Genomic DNA, 23,442 nt, shown 5'->3' with positions numbered 1-23,442 from the left:
TTGGAACTGGATAGGGTTTGAGGTCCCTTCCAACCCAAACCGTTCTACAACTCCAGTGGCCGCTGCGTGTGATGCCAGGGCCAGCCGAGCCACACCCAGGCGCAGCCTCTGATGAAACCCTCAACGTGCCCGGCCCGCACGACGCTCCTGGCCACCTCCTACCGCTGTACCGCGGCCGGCCCCACCCGCAGGCTGGGCTCCCTCAGCCTCCGGGGCTCTACTGGGGGCGCCCCGCCTCCTGCTAGGCGCTGCACAGAGGGAAGGCGAGCGGCCGGGGGGCCTGGGGTCCCCTCAGCGCTGTCATGGCGGCCTAAGGCGAGGGGAGGCGCGCGCGGAAGCTTTCGGCGCGCGCGCTGAGGCGGAGGGAGGTGCTTGGGGAGGGGGCGGTGCCGGCGCTGAAGCGGAGGGGGAGGGCGCGGGGCGGCTCGGCGCATGCGCAGCTGCGCCGGCGCGGGGGCGGAGGGAGGTGCGAGGGGCGGCTCGGCGCATGCGCAGAGGCGCCGGCGCTGAAGATGAAGGGCGCGCGCGAGGAGGGGGCTGGAAGCGCGCGGGGCGGGGCGGCGCATGCGCGGCGGCGCCGGGGCGAAGGGAGCGCGCGAGGCGGGAGGCGCATGCGCAGTAGCGGCGGCGGGCGCGCAGGCGCGGCGGCGCTGTCAGTTCCGGCTGTTTGTTCGGGAAGTGGATCCGGCCCCGCCGCCCCCTCCCCCCTCCCCGGCCGCTCCCGCCACCGCCGCCGCCCCGGCCATGGCCCGGGACTACGATCACCTCTTCAAGCTGCTCATCATCGGCGACAGCGGTGAGCGCGGGGCCCCTCGCCTCACCGGGGCCCTGAGGGCGGCGGGGCCGGGCGGTGCCTCCCCCCCGGGGCGGCGGGCGGGGGTCGGGCCCCGGCGGCCTCGGTGCTGGGGAGCGGCTCGGAAGGAGGAGGAGGAGGTGGCCGCGGTGGCTGAGGGGCGAACCCCTGCTCCGGGGCGCCCGGGAGCTCCCGCTGGGGCGCGGAGGGAATTCCCTGCGCTGTGACAGGCGGCAGGGAAGGGCTTGGCTGCTCCCGCTGCTTCCAGTGGGGCAACTCCTGCCTGCTAATGTTCTTCATTATCTTAATTATTCCTTCAGACTCCTTCCGCGCCCCAACCTGAAGTTTCAGTTCTGGAGTTGGTCCCTTTCTGTAATAAACCTTTGCAGAGCTGGTAGCGCTGTGTACGTTGTCACCGTGCAGCGTGCAGGCACCTGAGATTGTTATGGATAAGGGTTAGCTGGAGATTGTTGAAGACGGACCTGTAAATACTTATGTGGTGGTTTCAGAAGCTTCTGGAGGGCTGGTGTTGAACTCGGCCTGTGCCTGATGCTTTGGTCTAGATGCGTAGGAATTGGGACTGGGGAGATTCCTGCCTTCAGTCCAGTGTGGTGTTGGGAACACTCCAGCAGCTCACAGTTTAATTTCCATAAACTGGAGGAGATGGCATCCACCCTCTTCTTTTAATAGAGGTGTGGTCCATGAGGCAGCAGGTCCCGGCACGCAGGGAGGCACGGTGCTTGGGTGAAAGTGTAATGCTGCAGGATCTTGGCAGTTGTCACTTCCAGAAGCTTTAGCTGTATGTAAAAAGATTTTATTCTGTACTAAACTGCACACGGAGGGAGAAAAGGCAACAGCTTCGAAACAGCTTTAAAACCTGGGGTGCTTTTGGGAGCCTATGGATTATTAAAACCAAATGCTGCATTCTGAGTAAAGCAGTAATTCTCCTGCTTGCTGATGAGTTTCAAAACTGTTCAAGCAAGATAAACAGGATGGTGAAAACTCTGAGGAAGGCTTCTCCTCGTTTTGAACACCTAAATGGAATTTCTTAGCTGAGTCTCCTTGAGTCCCTATAGTGAATCTGGTGGGAGGGGAAAAAGTGTTGTGAGAATTTTTGGGTTGCCTGTGGTTCTCTGTTGTTGTAATTAAATCTCACTACACAATTGGAGCATTGATTTTTCATTTTTGTTTTTTTCCTAACCCCAGCAGGAGGGCTTTGTCCCTGCTTTCACAAACCAGTTTGCTTGACTTCTTTATTGATGTTTATTCCTTGCAGTAGAAGTGGACAGACACTGAATAAGATGATTATGTCTCATTTGCTTTCCCCCATAGGCAAATATGCCAAGAGGGTAGTAGGTTTGTGTGTTTTTAGAACAGGTCATCTTGAAAAGCTGCTAGTGATCTCAGATGTGCCAGATATTTAAAAATAATTCAGCTGATCTGTGCGTTGCCTGTGCTTCTGTAATTCACTTGTGTTTTTTAATTCATTGTACAGTTCAGTAAGATATGGGATTCAGAAGCTGGTATGGCACAGAAATGTGCTTTTGATTTTGCTTTTGCAAAGCAAATGGGCCTTTTTTGGTTTGTTTCATTTTGCTGCCTTCAACAGGCAAAGGGGCTCAGTGAGCCTCTTCTTTCCAGCTCTTCGCGTAACTCTGAGTGGTAGGCGGAGGGTCATGAAGAGTGTGGTTTCTCTATAGGTGAACATCATGGGTCAGACGAGGTGTTTGTTTAGGGAGATCGTTGTCATCGGGAGCATGTGGAACTTCCTGAGCTCGGAAGGTTTCTCTTTGCTGCGAGTGCTGAGGACAGTACCGATGAGATGGTGTCCGTGTAGCAGTGGGAGTCAGATGGAGCAGCGGCTGGTGCGGCCCACGCAGCTCTGCAGTGCAGCCTGAGGCCCACCGGCACTTGAGAAGATTGTGTGGTCTGACATATCTGTGGATTCCAGCACCTGCTTTCTTTATATTAAGGTGCAGGCCAAGGCTGCTTGATTGAGAAGCATAGTACTTGCTGAAACCTTGTTTTCTTTTTCCTTCACCAACTGGTATTTCACAGGGTTTTAGCTCTTGTTAAATTACCAGTCGTTTGTTAAAGTTTAGGAGCTGCTCTGCTGCCTTTTCTGAGCTCCGAGGTATAGGTGCATGTGTGCTGCAACTTTGTATTTTTAGTAACATTCTTTTTTTCTCTAAGATCTCTAAAGCTTAATGAGAAACGAGCGTGGCTTCTCCGGATTTCTGGTGATTTGAACTCTCTGCAGATAAGATCTGGCTAACTGGAATCATGCAGGTTTTCAGAGTTGCTTTTTTTTGCTGGCAGTTATCTTCAGATGCCAGCAGCCAAGAGCTGTTGGCGTTCTGTATAGTCTTTATGTATGCCTTTTGCACAGGTCTTCTGTTAAGAAGAATTTGCAAGTTATGCATCATCAAAATAATCAGCTTAGATAACTTCTGTCTTGAAAATATAATAGATAGTCACTCCGGTGAAGTTGGATTTCCTCTTCATGCCATAGCAGACTTCTTTCTGAGGGGAAGGGAGAGGGAGGGTCCTTAACAGCAGAGATGTCATGCACTCTGAGGCATTCAGATCCCCAGATTCCCGTGGTTGGGTGTGCAGGAAGGAGTTTGCTATGATTCCCGTTTGAAGCACTCTGAAAAATGCTTCCCTGCTACAGGGTGTGATCAGGGTGCAAACATTCATTTAAGGAAAATCTGAATGAAGTGCTGCTCAAAGCACTTGGGGAAATGCTTCATGGAACATTTTGACAAAAGGTACAACTTCAGAAAGGTACAAGTCCCTCCTGCTAGACATGGAACCAGCCTGTTTTGGATGCAGTATAGAACAATGGTTTCTAGCTCCCCTGTTTGGTTTAGGCTTCTGTTAAACTGTGGCCATGATAATGTAAGCTTTATAGCCCCAAACCCTAGTCTGATTGTCTAAGTAGTCCAAATTCCACTGCTGTTCAGCAGTGGATACATGAATGGGAGGTAGGCAGTGGTGTTAAGCACGATGTGCAAGTGGAATTCAATAGCGCAGTTTAAAGCTGTGCTCTGAGTCCTTGCTAATTAGCAGGACAGACTCATTTTTGGATCTTTCCTCAGCAAATGTATGCCTACTGATCATAAACTTCCTTTTAGTTGTTACGCTTTTATGACTTCTTAGAACTGACCACAGTTCAAAAGCCACTGTTTGAGAGTGTGCTGAGGGCTGGAGGAAGGAGGGGACAACCCCCCTGTACTGCTACAAGAAGCATATGGAGTCTGGGAGTGACTGCAGTGTGCTTGATCAAATCTCCAAGGAGAAGATTGAGGTGAATGGTCAAAGTGGTTATCTGAATTATCTGTGGGGAAAAGATCCCAGTTAGAGTTAACAATGCAGTGAATATGTACAATTTTGTTGTGTTACCTGACACCCAAGATGACTGTAGTCAAAGATTTTGCTGTTTTTGTTTGTTGTAGGTGTGGGCAAGAGCAGTTTGCTGTTGCGTTTTGCAGATAATACCTTCTCAGGTGAGTGTTTTGTTTACTTCAATAAGTGAAATGGTCAAGGTCTGCTGTGGGTTGGCAAGGAGCTGCTTTTCTGCCTTTACCCACTGATAGCTGTACTAGGAATACATCGCATAGCCTACACAAGTCATCCTGTCCAGTCTTCACATCTAACTGAAAAGTGCCACAGTATTAAATACTGATGTGGTTCTGGAAATAGTGTTGGTTTCTTAGGCTATGCTGTACTCTATGCAGATTTCCCATTGGCCATTTGGGATTTAGATTGATTGAACCTTGTAGCTAAACCACTTGCAACTGTGACATAACTAATTTATCAGGAGAAAACCCTTAGAACATACTGTATTCAAAGTAAGTGATTGCACAAGCATTTAGAGCAAAGCTATGTCTCAAAATTTTCACAAGTTAAATGCTTGCATAGTAACTATTAATTTTTTGAGGTATTTGGGTGCTTACTCTTGACCACCAATGTGGTAGAAGGATATTTTTATTTTGTAAAACTGAGCTTTACATTTTAAGGGTGGTATGGGAGAAGCGGCTTTGTGGCTAGAAAGGAAGTATCAGCTGCAGATAAAAATATGCAGATCCGCAGGACCTGTTAGGGCATTTTAAAAGATAAGCAGGTAGGGACAACTGGGTTCTCCTATCCAGTCTGAGCGCTGCTGCCAGATAGTGTTCAGAAGCTGCTTTGGGACATCCAAAATAGTTGGGACTTAGGTTCTCACTGATTCGTGCTTTCCCTTCAGGCAGCTACATTACCACAATTGGAGTGGATTTTAAAATCCGGACAGTTGAGATCAATGGAGAGAAGGTGAAGCTACAGATTTGGGACACAGCTGGACAGGAGCGCTTCCGGACTATTACATCAACGTGAGTATGACTGGGCTTTGTGATATGTTGCTCTGTGTATGGATCTGGTAGTTTAGAGTAACAGTTTAGATATTTTACTGTTGCGGTTGATTAGCTAGGAACAGCTTTGCTGGCTGTACAGTGGGACTTCCCTCAGCTGCTCTAGAACTGTGGTGGTGATACCATTACTAGGTTTGAAACTGGGATTTCAGATTTCCTCGCTCTTCTGTGCAATTCCGTGATGGCTTTGTCTTATTCCTCTGCTGTTACTTTCCAAGTGATAGAATGGGAGTTATTTTATTGTTCTGCCTGTAGAAGAAAACTTCTTTCTGCATCCTGTCCAAGGAGGTCACCCTCTGATTGAATGTATGGCAGAAGTACAGGGTGCAAACCCTGCTGCAGTGTTGTAAAACTAATGAACAGCTTTGAGATCAAATAATAGCATTTCCTATGTTTAGTTTTCTTTTAGGACAAATGCATTTTAGTGGCTATCTTTGTGTGGAGCTGTGTTGAAGCAGATGCCCACACGAAGTTAACCTTTTCCTTGATTCGAGTTCAGTTTCACGCTCATTGTCCTCCTGAACAGCGTGTGCACAGCTTTTCCTGTGTTCCTGAAGAAACCACACCCAGTGCTGCAGTGGTGGGAACTGAGAATGAAATGTGTTTGTAAACTGATTGCAGTGAGGGTGGGACTGCTTACTGTGGTACAAGGGGAAGAGGGAAAAAGGACTTGGAAATGGAACTTTAATTTCCTTTGGGTATTAAAAAAATAAGAGTTACTGAAAGACCTGGGTGTTTCACATGTTTTTTTCATGGCTGACTGCTCTTTTGGCTCCTGTTTGAGCAGGCTGTCTCAAGCTGATGTATTGGTTAGCTTACTCAGACATAAAAATAGTGAGATTGGCCACATGAGCGTTACGTCTAACAGCTAGAAATGGCAAAATTGAACCTGCTGAGTGCGCCGCCCCTTTCCTCTGCGCTTCTGTACGGATATCACTGGATTACTTCCATTGTTTCTTAAGTGCTTAGCTTGAAAAAAAACTGGGTTGCTTCTTGTAGGGTTCCTGTGTGTGACATCACTTCTTGTCCCCGTGCTGCGGACAGGCTCGCTCAGGAAGTGGCGAGGGGGAGGCGGCCGCGCGGTGCTGTGGCTCCCATCAGCTGTGCTCACAGAGCGCCCCAATTCCTGCTGAGTCAGCACACGGCCTTCCTGTTTGCAGAATCCCTGACACGACTCGAAGCCGCGCTAATGAGTGTTGGTTCGTGGGGCTGATGCCAGCTAGTTTAGAAAGCCATGGTTTCCGGCACTGAATGGGGAATACCAGGAAAGGAGGCTTCCTCTTGTGAACAGGAGTAGCTGTGCATCAGACTTTACGTAGTGTTGTATGTTAATTTTTTTCTTTGGTTAACGTTTAAAATGGAGAAGCTGAAATTGTTTGAGGGCAGTTGCGCCGTGACCGGTTTGAACTCTGTTACTGCTTTCCTTTGCACAGCTTTTCACCAAAGTGAGGTGTTATTTTACTCTTGGGGAGGTGAAGGCCCCAGTTTTCCTGCCTCAAATCTGTCAAAACTGTTACAGAATCTTCTGTGGTCAGGGAAAAAAAAAATTGAATTTCGTGGAACTTCAGGCAAAGAGGTTCCTGTGTCCAAGTGCCTTAGAAGTGTTGAGGAAAGCACTTTTTGAGCACTGGTTGCATTGTTCTGAGGTCCCCTCTCACTGCTAGGCTGGCTAGCAGTGACTGTCCAGTGTTAATGAGTAGTATTCAAGAAGCGCTCTGGACCTAAACATATCACATATAGAAACAGAAGATAACAGGATCCTGATTACAGAAATGGTTCTACCTTTTTTTTATTCACAAAATAGTACTGTGACTTATCTGGGTATCCCAGAGTGGCAAATTGAGTTACCATGCTAGTACTTAGGAAAGGGCTTAGCTGCCGCCTCATGGGTGGAGTGTGAGTGCACTGTCAATAGAGCGTAGCAGTCTTTGTCTTGTCTTCAACTAGACTGAGGTTAAGAATCTAAAAAGATGTTCCTTCAGAATTACTGTAGGCCAGGATGTCCCTTACAGTTAACAGTAGGGTCCAGATTGATGTTGAGCCAAGCCTGGCAAGCAAGCCTGAAATTTAGAGCCCGTCTGGTATAGAACAGTCATGGGTTGGGAGTGCTGCTCTGTAGACCTAGGATTGCAAAATGGTAGAGGTGGTAGGGAGTTAATAGTGGAAAGCTGTGAAGCATTAAAAGGTTGTTCTATTTTGGTTCTACTTGACTGCAGCTTTGGAAGCTGAAAAACAAGATAAAACTGTTAAGGAGCAGAAATCAAGTTGATCTGGAGTATTCTACAAAATCTCAAGAGGAGCAAGCTAGATCAGAATTTCAGACTGGAAAGTATAAAAGGCAGCAGCTGGTTTTCTGTCTGTTAAATGTGGAAATACTGGGATAGCTGGTATCTGGTGGGAGGAGAGGCCAAGTTGTGTGACTTTGGTGCCATGGAAGGTCATCCAAACTCTAAACTTGATTTCAAGTTTACTAGAGATGTAGCATGCCAAGACTCAACTGTACTTGCAGTAATACTTGAGATGACAACCAGTTCCTGTACTTAATTTGCTCAAAGGACTGCTTTGTTCTGATTCAGGGCTGTGATTTTAGCATTTAAGCTTTAAATAGTAGTTGCCAGATGCTAGCTCAGGATCAATAGTGATAGAAGAGGGACTTTCTGCTATGCATTTGAGTGGCATGGCACGTTCAAGAGAGTAATAACCTTTTTGATACGATAGAATTGCTGTGTCTTGTAAACCAGATATGATGGTTGAAAGACTAGTCAACTGACCTGTGCCAACAGCTGTGCTTTCTAGGAGCCTGAAAAAAGATGAGTGTGAAGAGAGATTATTAGAAGTATCTGGACTTGGTTAGAATTCTAGAGGACTGAAAGCCAAGGAAACATGTCTACTACGAACTAGTGAAACATTGACAAAGATGTTGGATTTAACCAATGACCAATCTTTCAAGTCGATGAGTTTTATTTTTTTTCTGGAAGAATGGGCATATGTACCCTGCCGAACTGTTGCAGGCAGCAATGCTCTGCCTCTTCTAAATCCAACTTAGCTACTGTCATGCTTCATGAAACTAGTTACATCAACTCCAGATGCTTATCTTGGGAAGTGTTTACCAGAGGAAATCTGAGAACTTTAATACTGGTATCTTGTAGTAGGGAGTACTGCAATGAATGACAAAATGTTCCCTTCTGCTTAGAGGGGTAATCTTTAGGGATGTGTGGGGAGAGTGCAGATGGCTGGAGGACAGCATGAGTTTGGTTAAGGAGTGCTAGAGACTTTATGTATCGAGTCTGCAGCATTAGTAGGCAGTGTTTCATAGGCTTATGTATTTGAGATTCTTTAAATATGCTTCATAGAATCATAGAATGGTTGGAGTTGGAAGAGATATATAGGTAGGATAGGCAGCCCAGGTGGTGCTGTGTTTATTTCAACTCAAATGTTATAAGCCTTTTCCACAACAAAGTGAAATGTAAAGCCTTTAGATCTACGTAAACTTTCCAGCCATGTGAAACGTCTTTGGCTACTACCAGGCATCCAAGGGCATATGCAGGTCAGGTTTGGTTGTCTTTCACCTCAACGAGATACTTCTGTGGATGCTCTAAATGTGAATAGCTGCTCTGTAACTTCTGTGAGTATCTTTTCTGTATTCGGTAAAGGTATTTATCACAAGGAGCAGCCTTAGGTTCTGGCTTTTGAGGTTGGGAGGGTACATGGCAGAGCCACCCCTACTCCATAGAGGACAGCTAGCATCAGTCATTTACCCCTTGAATGGAGGCTGAGATTGAGAACTTAATTTCTCTTCTGCTGTCATTTCTGTGGTCGCCATCTTCCCTAAAATGTGGCTGGGAAGAAGATAAGGCATTCTTTCCCTAGTGTCACAGCCTAAACTACCTCTTGATTGCCAAAAGCACAAAATTTACACCTACTCCTCCCTGAATGCCAAAAGTCCCATCTGTTCCCTGCTCGCCAAAGCCTACAACTTGTTATGAAAGCAGTTCTGCACTGCATCGTTCTGAAAGTTGAAATTTGGGGTAGGATAAGTCAGATTTTGTTTTCTAGTACCGTCCTGCACTCGGGGCTGGAGAATCTTTGCTGTACTTGTTAAGCCTAAAATGTTATCTAGGACATAAGACTGTGTCTAACAAATGGCAGAAAATAGCATGACTGGCTTTTTGGGAAAGACGTGTGCTATGGGGCTTGAAGAGCTAGAGAATAAAAGGTAGTCATGGTCTTATCTCTGGGGCTGCTGAGAAGTAATCTCAGCTGACAGAGAAAATGACATTTTAGTGTAGATGAGAGGTTGGCAACCTTTCTAGAACGATGTGCCAGACAATTTAGCCTTCCAAAAATAGAAGCAGTGTATGCTGGTAGGAACTCGACAGGAGTCAGGGGTTGCTGTCTTGCACAAAGGAAGGTATTTGTGATGAGGTGGTTGGCAATGAGTGCTCTGTGGCAGAAGCTCCCAGCTCCTGCAGAGTTTTGAATGCCATAGTGGTCTGTGTTGCATGGTCCAGCCCTGGGAGCAAACGCCAACTGTGCTGACGATGTGTCAGGAGTGGGATCTTTATGCGCAGGGTGCGTGTTATTCTACTCCCCAACATCATATGCTTTGCTTAGAAGAAGGCCTAGTTGCGTGGGCAAGGTAGGAGCAGCAGGATGCTCTGTTGGGTCCTCTGGTTTGGATGACTGGGATACCAGGCGTTGTTTTATGGAGAGCACAGCAGAATGAAGCAGATCTGTGTAGGTGTAGCTGAACCACTGCGCTTCTCTAAAGGCTGAATGTTGTCTTTGCATGTATAATGCTCAGTGTTGGGGAGGAAATGGTTGGTCAGCTGGAGGGTTGCTGAATTGAGAGAGTATTAGGTGATGTGGGAGAGTTTGAAGTTGATTATTTTATTGTTCAGATGCAGAGAAATCTGATGTGTTGAGAGGACTCGAGATCTTTCCCTCTCTGGTGCTGTCCCACAGACTAGTGTTTGCAAAACCAGTGTGCAGTGCGTGTTAGTGCTGGGAGAGGATGGGTTGTCTTTGGAAGGTGTAGATTCAGGCTATGGAATGCTTTTTCCTCTAAAGCACCTAAGTTATGAAATAATGTTGACCTTGTGATGTAGTAAAGCACAGACACAACGCTGTGGCAAGTTATAAGGCTATTGAAGGAGCTGATGGTGAGTAGACTAGAGCATTTGAAAGTGCAGGATCTCATATGGACTGGGAATGTATAATTCTGACCTGAGTTAGTTCTTGCGAAGGAAAGTCAATGCACAGCATAAATTATTGGCAAAACGTGACATGGAAGAAATATTCAACTGTCTTCTGAAAATGCCCTGATGAGCACTAGGAGTGGGCTTTCCTGCTTCTGCAGAGTATGTATCCTGCCGGAGAGAAGTACCCACACGCAGTGGTGAGGCACTGGCATAGGTTGCCCAGAGAAGCCATGGGTGCCCCGGTCCTGGAGGTCGGGTTGGATGGGGCTTTGAGCAATCTGATCCAGTGGAAGGTGTTCCCCCTCATGGCAGAGGGCATGGAACTGGATGGGCTTTAAGGTCCCTTCCAACCCAAACCACACCACTCTATCACTGCCTGCCTGTTGGAAGCCTTTCCTGGTGGTTTGTAAAGGCGGATGGCATCTGTTCTAGAAGAGATGATGAGGCTGAAGGTGGTGAAGAGATAGTGCAGAAGCAGGAGTGAGATCAAGGTTTGAAAGGCTTGCATTTGGATTAGATTAGAAGGCTTTGAAGGTCAAAGGTGTGTTTGCTGAGTTGGAATAAATTATCAAAGAGGAGCAGAGTAGTCACAGCAGGTATTTATGTAGTGTGGTGGAAGGGAGAGTGCTGCAAGAGTGCTTGTGGTAAGAGATCAAGGTCTAGAAATGCTGTCACAGTTTAAGGGAAACCTATTGATTTTGGTATGTGGGATTCTTGAGTTAGTTTTATTAAAAATCTTAATATTGATCATAAGAAAGAGGTGAAAATTAAAGGGAAAGAATAAAGCTACATAAAATATAGAAATCAGACGCTGGCTACCTCACTGTGAACTGCTTCAATTACTATTTTTTTTTTTTTGGTCAAAGCTGCCTAATTTGCAGTTGGAAAAATACCTGGTAGCTTGGTGAGTGTGTCTGAAAACTGAGAAGGTGGAACTTGCTTTTTATATAGCATTCTCCTGGTGCTCATACTGTCTGCCCTCAGTGGATTCATGCAGGTGATAATTTGGAATTTCAATTCAGATATTTTTCATGCATATCAGAATTGTTCATCGTCTTTTAGAGGTGTTGGTTGCCCAAGACTCATAGGAATAAACTGAAGCAAAGCTTATTTTTAATGGCTAAAGGTAGCAGAGTGTGTTGAATGTACATATGGAGTCACTCTGTTGAGTAGGAATGTGTGATCAGAACACAGTCACTCAACAAGACAAATTTTTGCGAGCTCAAGAGAACTGCGACTGAGGGTTGAGCATATTTGGAGATCGGCTGAAATTCTAATCTGTAAGTGATCCTTCACAGATAACAGAATCACTGCAAAAAATTGGCATGGCTTATACAGCGCAAGGCTTCACATCGTGGCCAGTTCAGGGGACATACTGGAGGCACTGCTGCCTCTGGCTCATGTGTCTGGAAGACAGCAATTCATCCTTGAAGGTCTTGACAGCCTGAACGAGGAAGTAAACGGCAGTCTTTAGACTTTGAAACCCACTTGTATAGCAGAGGACTCTGTAGGTTTAGAGGAATAGCATGTGATCTCGCTGTTGTAAAAGAATTAAATAACACCTAGTGAAAGGAAAATGGGGGCACTTGATTGCCATAACTTGGGGATTTGCTATGACTCTATGCAGAAGCTGAGTGAAAGAGAAAGAGCTGAGATGATGATACATAGCCTGAGTTAACATTTATTGTCATTTCCTGCTCCGTAGGTATTACAGAGGAACACATGGGGTCATTGTTGTCTACGATGTAACCAGTGCAGAATCTTTTGTGAATGTAAAACGGTGGTTGCATGAAATCAATCAAAATTGTGACGATGTCTGCCGAATACTAGGTGAGTTTCTAATCAGAGAGTTTGTAATCAGAGAGTTGCAACACTCACTGAGTGGGCTGACTGCTGAACTACCGAACTGACTTATTTTTTCTTTCCCTTTTTTAGTGGGGAATAAGAATGATGATCCAGAGCGAAAAGTGGTAGAAACAGAAGATGCCTATAAATTTGCTGGGCAGATGGAGATCCAATTGTTTGAGACCAGCGCCAAAGAAAATATTAATGTGGAAGAGGTATCGATAAAATGATTTGCAGAAGATTATTGATAAAATGATTTGGGGATAATGGTTTGGGGGAAAATAACAATTATATTCTTCCCATTGAGGAAGAAAGATAAAACGCGTTGTACAAATTGCAAGTGGGTAGGTAAAATATCAAAAAGAGGCATGCAACTGTGACTGGAAGAGTTCAGGTTTTAAAATGAAGGGGCTCACACTGCAGTTTCACTAGCTTTATAGTGCTAACATATTAGGCGTGGTCTCAGGAAAGACTTGTCCCTAGGGCAGATGCTTCTAGGAGGGAGGGTTGCTCAGTCTTCACTCCTGGCCTCGGAGTGGCCAAGAAAGCTTGGAGTGGGTCAAGAAAGAAACTAGATTTCCGCTTGGCCCATAGTTGGTGGCGGAAGATCTCTGAACTGTTGTTGAAGTATCTGGAAAACTGGAATAACAGCATCCCACAAAAGCTACCCTGAGTTCCTGGGTGGTCTGAACTTGCTTGTTTCTCTTGCAGATGTTTAATTGCATTACAGAGCTAGTCCTGCGAGCGAAGAAAGAAAACTTAGCAAAGCAGCAACAGCAGCAACAGAATGATGTGGTGAAGCTAACGAAGAACAGTAAAAGGAAGAAGCGGTGCTGCTAATGCCCCATCGCTGCTGCAGAGACTCTGCTCTCAGACAGATCGGCCCCTCCAGCTAGACTCGGGCAATTCCACTGGGGCAGGCTTTGGGAGGACTTTCTCAGTTTTGTGCCGTTATTTAAAGATTATTTTTCTTCATGTTTTCTATCAAGAGGCGCTGGCACCTTACCACTTCAGTGCCAAGAAGGTATCGGATGGAATCTTGCCCCCCTCTCCTCCCCTGCTCATTCCAGTGCGCCTTGTAGACAAGAAAGGACGTTGCCTACCAAGTGGACTAATTAACCCAAGAGTTTGTATATAATGTATATTGCTTTAACCAGCCTTGCCTCCCTGATGTCGCTTTGGCTTATGCCTTCTTAATGTCAACCAATCATGGACTGCGGAGTTCATCTTTTTAAAGAAGTAGTACAAAGTTCTTAATTGGAGTTTTCCCCAGGCTGGCAGCTGTTGCTTCCTGGGGCCTCCAGCTTCATTTCTGTTGGGCTCCAGGCTGGCCACTGGTGCTCCTGGGGCCTATGGCTTCACCTGGAGTTCCAGGCTTTTACTGGGGCTCAGGCTTTGTTTTTCTAGGTACCAGGATTGCAGATGTTGCTGCTGGAGCCTGGGGTTTCACTTCACCAGCCCCTGGGCCGGCAGCAGACGCTGCTGCTGGGGCCTTGCATTTCAGTTTGCCATGATCCAGATTTGTGGCTGGGTCCTTAGTTTTCACCTTCTTGTGCTGCAGCCCAGCTGTACCTGTGCTCTCCTTTAGTTTGTATCAAGATACTGGAAAACCAACTGACCTGCAGAAGTGGGATTTATTTGGATAAAACTTCTTTTTTTTAAGAAAAAGCAAAGTTTAACTCCTTTGACCTCTGCTTCTGGTTCTGCCAGGGTCCTAAGTGAGGGTCCGTTTCTTTGAAGAACAACAAAAATCATGTGATTCTGCCAAAAACTTCCAAACTTCTCATTGCCCTGTCCACAAATAGGCGATCTGAACTTGAATGTGAATTTTGGTGGCAAAGCTCTTCTTTTTGAGAAAGAAAAGGCATGAAAATAGATCCGGCTGTCCTGGATTGATGTCTGAATATGAAAGCTGCTGCAGGATCATTCCCAGGATTCTTCTGGTAGAGAGGAGGACTGCTGTTCAGTGGAAAGAAATGGGAAGCTTGCTTGCTTGGGTTATGTGGTGATGGAGGATCACTCTTGGAAACAAACTGGTCTCACTATGCTCAGCAGTGTTTTCCTGGCCCTTGTTGGCCTTTCTGGGAAACCCAGGGCTCAGTTCGTCAGGCCAAGTAGCTGTAGTTACAGGTGGAGAGTGTGTGTGCGCGTAACTAAAATATCAAATGTCTGGGCTGAAAGTACATGCTCAGCACCTGAATAATGGCCTAAATAATAATGAAAAAAGATTTTTTTTTTTTGTAAAAATGACTAAAAGGCATGGAGGGTTTGGCTTCCTTTAAGACTTTGAAGGTGGACGTACTCAGTTTGTCAGTAAGTGGCCCAATGGAATTTCTGGCCTCAGTTTGGTAGGATGTGATTCACCAATGTCCGTGAACTTCCAGTCAGCCCACTTCTCTTCCTTCCTCCCCTTCCCCCGGGAGAGGTTAAATTTTAAGTCACTTATTTTGCCTGCATTTCTTTAGATTTTATGGGTTGTGGTAGGAGCCCTGATCATACAATCACATCACAATCAATCACTTAAAAGACTTTTTAAAAAATGCAAATGATGAATGTGTAACACTTGTTTTTTAATCAGTTCAGGTGCTGGGAGGATGTATCCAGCTGCCTTCACCCATCTCTTTTCTTCACATATCTTTCATGGGTAACCCAAGAATAAGAATGAGCTGGAATGATATTGCTAGTGTGAGCTCTGATAATTGTAAGACTTGAGCAGCTACAGAAGTGGCGGCTTAAGTGACACCAGTCCATCCTGTCTGCTTCGATGTTGAATGTTGTGTGTGCCCAGGGAAGGGGCTGGGTCGCTCCTCAGCACCTTCCCATTGAGATGGAGCTGTCCTGTGACCGTTACCGCTTCTAGATTCAAGGGCCCAGAGTGATACCTTGGGGCTCTTGTGGTGGTGTGTGTGCAGATCTAGGAGGGAGTAGCTTCCTAAGGCAGAAGTAAAGAAAATGTCTGAATTTACTGGAAATGATGCAATAAAATGAGGATATGGTGCACCCAAGCCTGGAGTGTTCTTTTATATGGAAAAATTGGTCCTATTTGAGTCCAGGTCTTTGTCGCCATGGCTTGAACTCTGCCAATCCAGATGTCCAACTTCATGGATGAAGTGGGATGTTTTCCTTATTTTTCCCTTGAGCTGGCTGTAGAGGAGCAGTTATCCCTCTGCTCTTGCCACCGACTGGTCCATTGGAAGGGGTGGGGACTGTGTCTCTAGTGGTGCTGATGTGAAGTTTCCTAAATGTTGAGCAATGGAATGTCTAACTGGTTTGCTAGGATTATTTCTGTAATGAAGTTTCTAATTCTGCTTTTTAAATAATTTTAAAAAACTAAAAATAAAGGTTACAAGCTGCCAAATCTTTTTTGAGGCTCTGTTTCCTCTGCTGTCCAGCATCTGGAGGTGGAGGGTGGTGAGCCAGGGGTGAGCTCTCCTGTTGTACATAGAGGGTTTTTTTTCCTGGGAGGGTGTATTGGCAAAACCACAATTAATGCTTTCAAATGTTTAGTTGTGAAATGTGAATGAGGGAGTAGGCTGGAACCAGTGACCTCATTTCTGCATGGAAGTGGGATGTGTGTGATTTTGCTAGAATCTTTCATCTTTCTGTTCTGCAAGAAGTGTTGAGTGAGGTTTGAAAGCTTCTCCTCAAAGGCAGCAGGGGTTTGATCCCGAGCTGGTTGAAAAGCACTGGGAGTCTCTCCCCACTTTCCCATTAAAAGAGAAACTTATGTTTTTCTGTATCAGAACTACACAGCCACCACGGTGCTTGCTGCCCTTAGCGTTCGCTTACCCCTGATGCACAAGCCGGCTGTGGAAAGCCAGTCCTCGCCTTTGGAGAAGTGTGACAGGAGCTTGCAGTGGGAAGGCGCCTGGTCTGCCTGCGCTGTTCTGGTACAACTGTAGAGGGGGATCCCGAGGACAGGTAGGTGGCCTGAAGTACAACAGGTGTAAGCTGGAGGTATTCATTGTTCGTCTGTGTTTTGTGTCTGAACTCATTAAAGTTTGAATATCCCGTCATGTAAAGGATACAAAAAGGTGGAGAAGATTTACAAGCTTGCCCTTGTATTTTCCTGTGCAGCAGGAGAGGTAAATGCTTCAACTGTTCTTTCACTGGGGCCGTTCTCTTCTGAGCACAGGCAAGTGTTTCGTGCGGCTGGATTTCTTGGGCTGATGAAGAACTAGAGATGCCGTTGGGTGTTAAGATGACAGTGCAAAAAGTGAGCTTGTTCTGCTGCTAGGCAAGAGAAGCAGTGATTCGAGATCTGAGACCGTTTCTTATAAATGATCTGTTTTATTCTGAAGAGAACTATTTACAAAAGAAATAGAGCATTGTTTTTACTAAAAATATGCTTTTATAGATTTGTATAATATGTATCTTATAAAAACCATACATTTATTTACATTACTGCTACATACAAAAATTACAGCACTGTGGTATCTGTACATATCTATAGATACATTCTTTCTGCTTGTCCCTGCTGTGTGCTTTCCCCCTCTCAATCCAAGGGAATCATTGCTGCAGCACCCAGACGCTTCCTTTCTTGGCTTTTTGGTTAACACAATCTTGCTTTTTATAGCCGAGCGGGGAGTAGAGAGTTTGCCTGCTGTAGAGGCAGATCTGGAATTCACCATTCTAAGTAGGACAAGCGCGTGCAGCTATCCAGTCCTTGGGCGGGCAGCGCTGCTGGGAACCTTGCTTCTCTGTGCAAAATTATTCTGTTGTCATTAATTGATCTATTGTTCATCTCCATGGCAAGTTGCTGATCTAAGTTTGTATTAAGATAAAGTGCTAGTGACTTGCCTTCCATTTACACTGACTCGTTTCTTGTTCGCAGTTGGTTCCCTTGCACGGTTTTCTGAAGGGAGATCGATCCTTTCTCTCTTAGGCTACCACAATAAACACTTGCCCCAGCAGTCACTTCTTACTTGACTGTGGGGAACTTCTTTGTAACCTTAATCTCAGCAGGCAACCTTAATCTTCTCTGTGCAATATTTGAACAGTGACTGTGCAGCGCTACTGTTTTATTTACCATTATCTCAAAAGCGAGGATGAGTGTTGTATTCAGAGCTGCTCCTACTCCTTCAAACTGCTCTCGCATCCTGAGTACCTGTGAGTACCTGCTGGATTAACGTGCGCCCTCCATGTCATTCACTGGAGCCAATTTCCTTTATGCCATGTGTGTCCTAGAAGTATCAAATACCACAAGTGGAGCATCTTCTGACCCGATGCCGCAAGGATGGTTCCAGGCTCCTGGCCATTACAGGATGCAGATGAATGTTTTAATGGCAGCTCAAGGTGAAATAGTCAGGACCTTGTTAGAACACATGACAAATGGGAATGGGAAGGACTGCATCAACGAGGTTTTAGAAAACAAAACAACAAAACCTAGCTGCTATGTTAAGGCAGTTTCTGTTCCTGTTGAGTAGCAGCTCAGCACAAGGAGGTCTCCTTTGGTGTGTGGTCCAGTTTATTAAACCCAATTCTCTTGTATTTCTGGGTTTAGTAGTGCAACTAAGTCTTTAGAGTTAAGGGACTAGTTTTAAGAAATCATACCTACTGGTACCTTAGAACGTGCTGGCTTTCCTCTTGCAAGCTCTTCCATCATTGTTATTGAATAAATAAAATTGCAATGGGATTCAGGTAGGTTCCTCCTTAAATGATGAGATGTGCTGTGCATTTCAATTGCCTACCCCTGCAACTGAATGAGTCACTTTCCTCTTAGCAAACATGTAGCAGAAGGCACCTTTCTTCATCTCGTTCCTACGTCTTTGTTGGATAAGTTAAGGCCCTTGCCTTGGCATTACATCCATCCATCCTCATGGGGTAGAGTCCCACGCAGCTTCTGGGCATGTGGCTTGGAGAGAGCTGTTGGGGCTTGGGAAATGACAACTGACAGCAGAAAAAAGGTCTGTGAGGACCAAGATGTTCACAGGGCTCTCTCACAATAAGCAGAGCATCATTTTCAAACAGTGTATAAGACAACCGTTCACAGGTATCGCTGGCATCCATGAATCCATGCCTAATTTTGCAGGTATTAAAGTTTATGTTAATGCATATGGGCATAACTGAGTCTTGACAGGAGGAGATATTGAGTGCGTGTCTTGTGTCTCTGCCTTACTGAGAGCCACAACACAGGTACACGAGAACCTGCCATCCTGTGAGTGTGCTCAGCACTGCACTAAGTCTCTTTCCCTTGTTGCAAAGTAGATACAAGCAAATACTCAGCAGCTGAGCACTGGCCAGGGAGGAAAGGTTTAGTTCCCTTCCCTGCCTGTATGACTCCAGATTCCTTTCCCTGTAAGCATTTAGCTGTATTGGTGGTGCTTCACCCAATTAGTTCCTGGAGCAGAATCTGCAATCAAGATTTCATCGCCTTCAAGTAAATGTTTTTTTACCACTCGGCTTTTTACTGTTGTTTACAATCCTCAAGAGTCCTCTGCTCCTTGCAACATGGAGCTACCTCAGTGCAAGATGATTTCATACCAGTGTGGTAGTTTCATGCTAACAAGGAAATATGGGAATGCTGAAATCTTTGTAGGCAGAAAAGATATTTGTACTGAGGTATTATGGGTGTCCTATCCCATAGGTAAGCTGAATAATAATAATACAAAAAAACCAAGCCACCAACCTCTTACCTGCTTCTTAGAAGAAGGTATTTGATACCAAATTCTAGCAGAAAGCTTGTTGCTGTAAGTAATGAGCAGAGAGCAGCTCCCTGTAGGATGGTGTTTTAGCACCTAAGTTGCTGAGAAGGGCAGAGCTGAATGTAAACCCAGCTCTGTCTCCTGTGGGACAGTGTAGGTGGTAGCTTCTTTAAAGCAACAGGGAAACAAATCAGGGCCTGTTGGTATTGTGAGCTGGGAGAACGTGTGAAAAGTGCATGACAGCAGGAGGACATCTCTGAATTTAGGCTGGCATTCCTCGCTGGTTTATGATGGTAGACTGAGATAAGGTGCCCATCCAGTTCATAGGGAAGGCCCCTACTTAAGTATTGCAGGATTTCCAGCACCCCTGTGTGTATACACCGAATAAGCTACGTTCCCTCTTGTTGATGAAGTCACGCTTAGAGCATAGCAGGCTCTGATCACCTTCAGTCAAAATGAGATTCAGCTACCTGCTCGCTGAAGGGCTGAGCAGTAAATGACCCACAGGCAGGGGTTTTCCTCAGGCTATCATAGCTCACGTTACTGGGGGGCAGCATAAGCTGCCAGCTTTCCAGAGCTCTGCTGACACCCTAATCGCCTTTGGCTTTAGTGAAGGTAGATGCCTGCATGCTTTCTGAGGATCAAGTCTGCCAACCCAGCATCAAAGACCTACTGACATCATTACAGACAGGCTTTCAGTGAATTATTACTTAGAGTTTTTAAGGGCCTGTCCAGTTAAAATGACAAGTTTCTTGCCCTCTTTGGGAGGTGCACATGGCTTTGGGGAAAGATGTGTAACTTCTTGCATCTCCACAGCTACCTTTGGCCATCCGAGGGACACTAGGTGCCCCAGGACTGAACACCCACAACTTTTATCCAGTTCATAACATTGTGGATGGTCAGCCCTTAACATTCTGTGTAACTACAGACTCTGCAACTCTTCTCTCTGTAACAGGAGGGAGCTAGAGAAGACAGTAACATCAGCAATCTTACAACTGCCCTGATCGGCGAGGAGCCTGGATTCCCAGCGATGGGTGAACAGCTTCGCAGAGCTGCAGGGGAGCGGTGCCCAGGCAAGATCTGCAGTGAGGGCTCAACCTCCACCATGGAGAAGGCTACACTTATCAAAACATGGCAATGCTGGGGCCAGAGCAACTCCAGTCTCAGTGGGATGGATGAAGGACATCACAGCTGCCACAGCTGGAGAGCGGTGTAAGTGACTCCTCTCCTCTTGCATTCGTCCCTCTTCTTCCCCCTGTGCTTGCTGTGACGGCAATTCTCAGTCCCCTGCGCTGCTTCGTCTTGGAGCTGCTTACTTCCTTCTCCAGCATGAGAGTGCTTTTAAGACAATCAGTTTATTCTTCACAGCAGAAACTGGACTGCGTCAAAGCGCCTAAAATATACCCTGAAGTTTATCACTTCACTTAAAGAATAAGAAAAGTTTCTTTCCATTATTATCCCATTGTCAATTTGCAAATCTCCAATTCATGTAAACATTTGGCTCAGACCAGGTGCGGTGTAAATAGTGCAGAGTCTCAAAGGTTAACTCCTTTGCCCCCTTCTTTCTTTCTTAGTGGATCAGAGTTGGGTAGGTCCATCAGCAAGCTGGGCGGCTGCCCCGCTCCCCATCTTGAAGCAGGAATTGCTGGAGAGGTTTCTCTTTTTCAACTTAATTTTTCTTGAAAAAGGAAAAGAGACGGTTCCCTTCTGCCCCCACGGGCTCGTCCCCTTGCTGCTCCGGCCTGAATGCAGGGGAGGGTCTGGCACTCCGCTTTGCGCTGGAGCCACTGGAGAAGGAATAAGCAAGCTGGCTCCATTCCTTCGGGTGTTTGTCCATCAGCTGCTGGTCAATGACCCTGTGCATGTCATCCTGCAGCAGAGGGAGAGGAGAGGCTTGTCAGTGGTAGCTGATGCTCAAAGGAGGTCACACAGGGATGTGGCTGACATGGGTGTGAAACGTGCTGTGATGAGATGGAGGAGGCATGACAAGAGTGGGGACAGGTCTAGCTCCCCACCTGGCAGCAGGCTCAGCCTTGTTTGCTGCTGTGAAGCTTTTTAGTGAGCAGAGAAGGTAAATCACACAATTCTGAGGGATAAGTTGCTCAGGTGGTCTCACAGAGGAGAATCACACCTGCTTGGGACTCTCGTGGCACACCTAAACTATGTTTCTCTGCTGTCTGCAGCTTGCAGGTGTCCCCTCTGGGGGAGAAGAAAATAAAAGAATGAATGCAGCTGAAAGCAAATGCCAGGAATAGTAAGGATGTCTGTTCTGAGCAGGTCTTGTGCTTGCCATGTGGAGCAGGCAGAGCTGCCTGCACAGTCACTGTCAGTGGGGCTTGTTTGGGGAAGGTGCTGCCAGGAGATGAGAGGCTGGGTCCAGGTTTGGACTCACCAAACCCCATGTGGGTTTTGCATCAGACTTACTAAAGAGAACTGCGATCGTCCCTTAGACCTGCTCCTTCCCCCAGAGCCAGCAGAATGGTGGGAGCGCTCTGACTGACAGCTGGGCAGGAAAAACCACACTGTGGTTTTTCAGATGTACCAGAACTGCTCTGGTTTAATCCATGTTGGCAGCACAGTGAAATTGATCTACACAAACTAATTAGTCAGTTCTGCTAATGACGTGTTAATGCATTCCTTGAAAACCTGGCTACCACTTCTACAAATTTTAAGCCTTTCTAAATTATTTCTGCTATAATTGCATATTCAAACTGTAGTTTAGTGAAAATGTGCACACAAACTAGCCCCACGGGAGAAATCAACTGTTCTCCAGTGGTTTGGTCCCTGATTAGGACTGAAGACATTATCTAGTGAGAACAAGGATACTCTGGATGGACTGTAACGGTGGGAGCGCTGTTCACTTGGCACTTTGTCCAGGGCTGCCCACCCGGGCAGTGCTGAGATGAAGGGAAGGTGCTGCCATGGCCCAGCGGATGCCCCAGCTGCTCTGTAGCTTGATGTGGAACAAAACCAGCCAACTTGGGCTGGAAAATTGAATGACAGCTAACCTCTTGTTGCAGCATTTTGTACAGGGAAAAGGATTGATAGACATGGCCTGGTCTTGAATTTAATACGGAGACTTTCCCTGGGCGAGCAGGAGGGTAGCAGGAGGGTGCAGAGCTACGTGGACTGGGGAAGCTTTGGATCTTTTTAGAGCAGGGCTGGAAAGAGGAAAGGCAGAGGGAGAGTCCAAGAGGTTAAGGTAAACATCAGCATTAAGGTGAAACGGGTTTCCAGAGGTGAAGCTGCCACATGAAAATGTATAGCACTTGGATGCTGAGGGCACCTCTTCTAGTAAACGAGGTAGGCACCCAGGCTCCAGCATAGCAGATCTGTGTCCTTGGTTAACCACGTAACAAGGGATGAGTATGATTTTTATATATATATACACACACAAAATATTATATATATATATATAAATACAGTATGCGTTATTGAGAGTGAACTGTGTTCAGGTCCCCGTCTGTCCGATGTGTGAATCAGCACTTGGCTGTGGAGATTCGGGGTAGACGGATGCAGCGAGGCTCGGGCAGAGCTGTGGTCCCTGCCTGGGCACTGGGCAGGGTCACAGGAGTCTTCGGGAATGTGGAGGGAGGATAAACACCAGTGGTATGAGGTCTCATAAAGTGATCCAATAAAGCTGGATAACATGGTACTGGTGTGCTCTGGGCATGCTGGGCACGAGTTCCTGCTCTTTTCAGGAGTGAGGCTGAAGGGGGTTCAACTGGCATGTATCCTCTTCATGAGCTGGAGCTGGGCTCCTTGCATGAGATAAGGGTTGAAGCTGCTCAAGGAGATCTCAGAGGCTGTGGCCATGCAGGCTGCAGTGTTTTCTAACCTAATGGTGCCACTGTCACTATTGCACTGCAGCCACCAAGCTCTTGTTTCAGAGAAGCAGCCCTCTTCACTTCCAAGTCTGCTCCACACTCCTTTCCTACCCCCAGTAACACCCCTCCTGCCCCAGTCAGATAATGATGAATACTGGTGGGGGTCAGATTAGGCATAGGGGAAAGGTGCACATCTGCTACTCCTGTGCTACACTCGCATGTCCAGGATTTCACTTGTGGCCTATGTTAGAGCCTGTAGGATTATGTGCTTACAGAAAACTGTTCTTGTGGGTGGTCCTTGGTAAAGTATGCAAGAGCAAAATTTTATCAAAGTCTCCATTTATGCCCAGCTAAAGCACAGAATATTATCCCATTTTATCAGAAACATGTAGCTTTGTGAAATAGCTCCCAAAATACATGAATCACCTGACTTGATTTGCGCCTCTGTGTTGAGCTTCTGTTCTGGGGGCATCAGGTGCTTGGAAACTATTTTGCTAATAACACTTTTGATGTCAGTAAGCTGAGACAGCTTTCTGCAGTGCTAGTGGGCCTGATCCTCATCTCAGAGAGCTGATGGGAGCAGAACTGGGGTTGCTGTGATTGGACACCATAGTGTGAAGTGAGAAAGCAAACATCTCTGGTTAAAACCCTAAACTGGGGATATTCCAGCACTAAATGCTGACTGCACTATTAAGTAGGTCTCAATTTATACCACCCATC

General features: G+C 46.3%; 2 protein-coding genes across 2 annotated transcripts in view; one reads left to right on the top strand and one right to left on the bottom strand.

Moving 5' to 3' along the window:
* The first annotated feature begins 640 nt into the window (after positions 1-640).
* On the top strand, positions 641-13,861 carry RAB35 (RAB35, member RAS oncogene family). The gene is made up of 6 exons (XM_069870718.1): positions 641-796; positions 4,252-4,302; positions 5,043-5,166; positions 12,112-12,236; positions 12,342-12,466; positions 12,963-13,861. The coding sequence occupies exons 1-6, from the start codon at positions 745-747 to the stop codon at positions 13,089-13,091; spliced, it is 606 nt and encodes a 201-aa protein (XP_069726819.1). The 5' UTR covers positions 641-744; the 3' UTR covers positions 13,092-13,861.
* Positions 13,862-19,447: 5,586 nt separating this feature from the next.
* Positions 19,448-23,442, bottom strand: part of BICDL1 (BICD family like cargo adaptor 1) — a 50,684-nt gene continuing 46,689 nt past the window's right edge. The window contains exon 12 of the mRNA XM_069871251.1: positions 19,448-20,765. Coding sequence (XP_069727352.1) covers positions 20,565-20,765 — 201 coding nt within the window. The 3' untranslated portion in view covers positions 19,448-20,564. The remainder of the gene's footprint in view (positions 20,766-23,442) is intronic.

Source organism: Phaenicophaeus curvirostris, chromosome 17 (genome assembly GCF_032191515.1).
Source record: "Phaenicophaeus curvirostris isolate KB17595 chromosome 17, BPBGC_Pcur_1.0, whole genome shotgun sequence".
In the NCBI taxonomy this organism is placed as follows: Eukaryota; Metazoa; Chordata; class Aves; order Cuculiformes; family Cuculidae; genus Phaenicophaeus; species Phaenicophaeus curvirostris.
This window is presented reverse-complemented; position numbering and strand designations above follow the sequence as displayed.

Coding starts and splice junctions, on each gene's coding strand:
- RAB35 (XM_069870718.1), top strand. CDS start 745: ATGGCCCGGGACTACGATCACCTCTTCAAGCTGCTCATCATCGGCGAC. Junction 5,167..12,111: donor TTCCGGACTATTACATCAAC/GTGAGTATGACT, acceptor CCTGCTCCGTAG/GTATTACAGAGGAACACATG. Junction 12,237..12,341: donor CGATGTCTGCCGAATACTAG/GTGAGTTTCTAA, acceptor TCCCTTTTTTAG/TGGGGAATAAGAATGATGAT.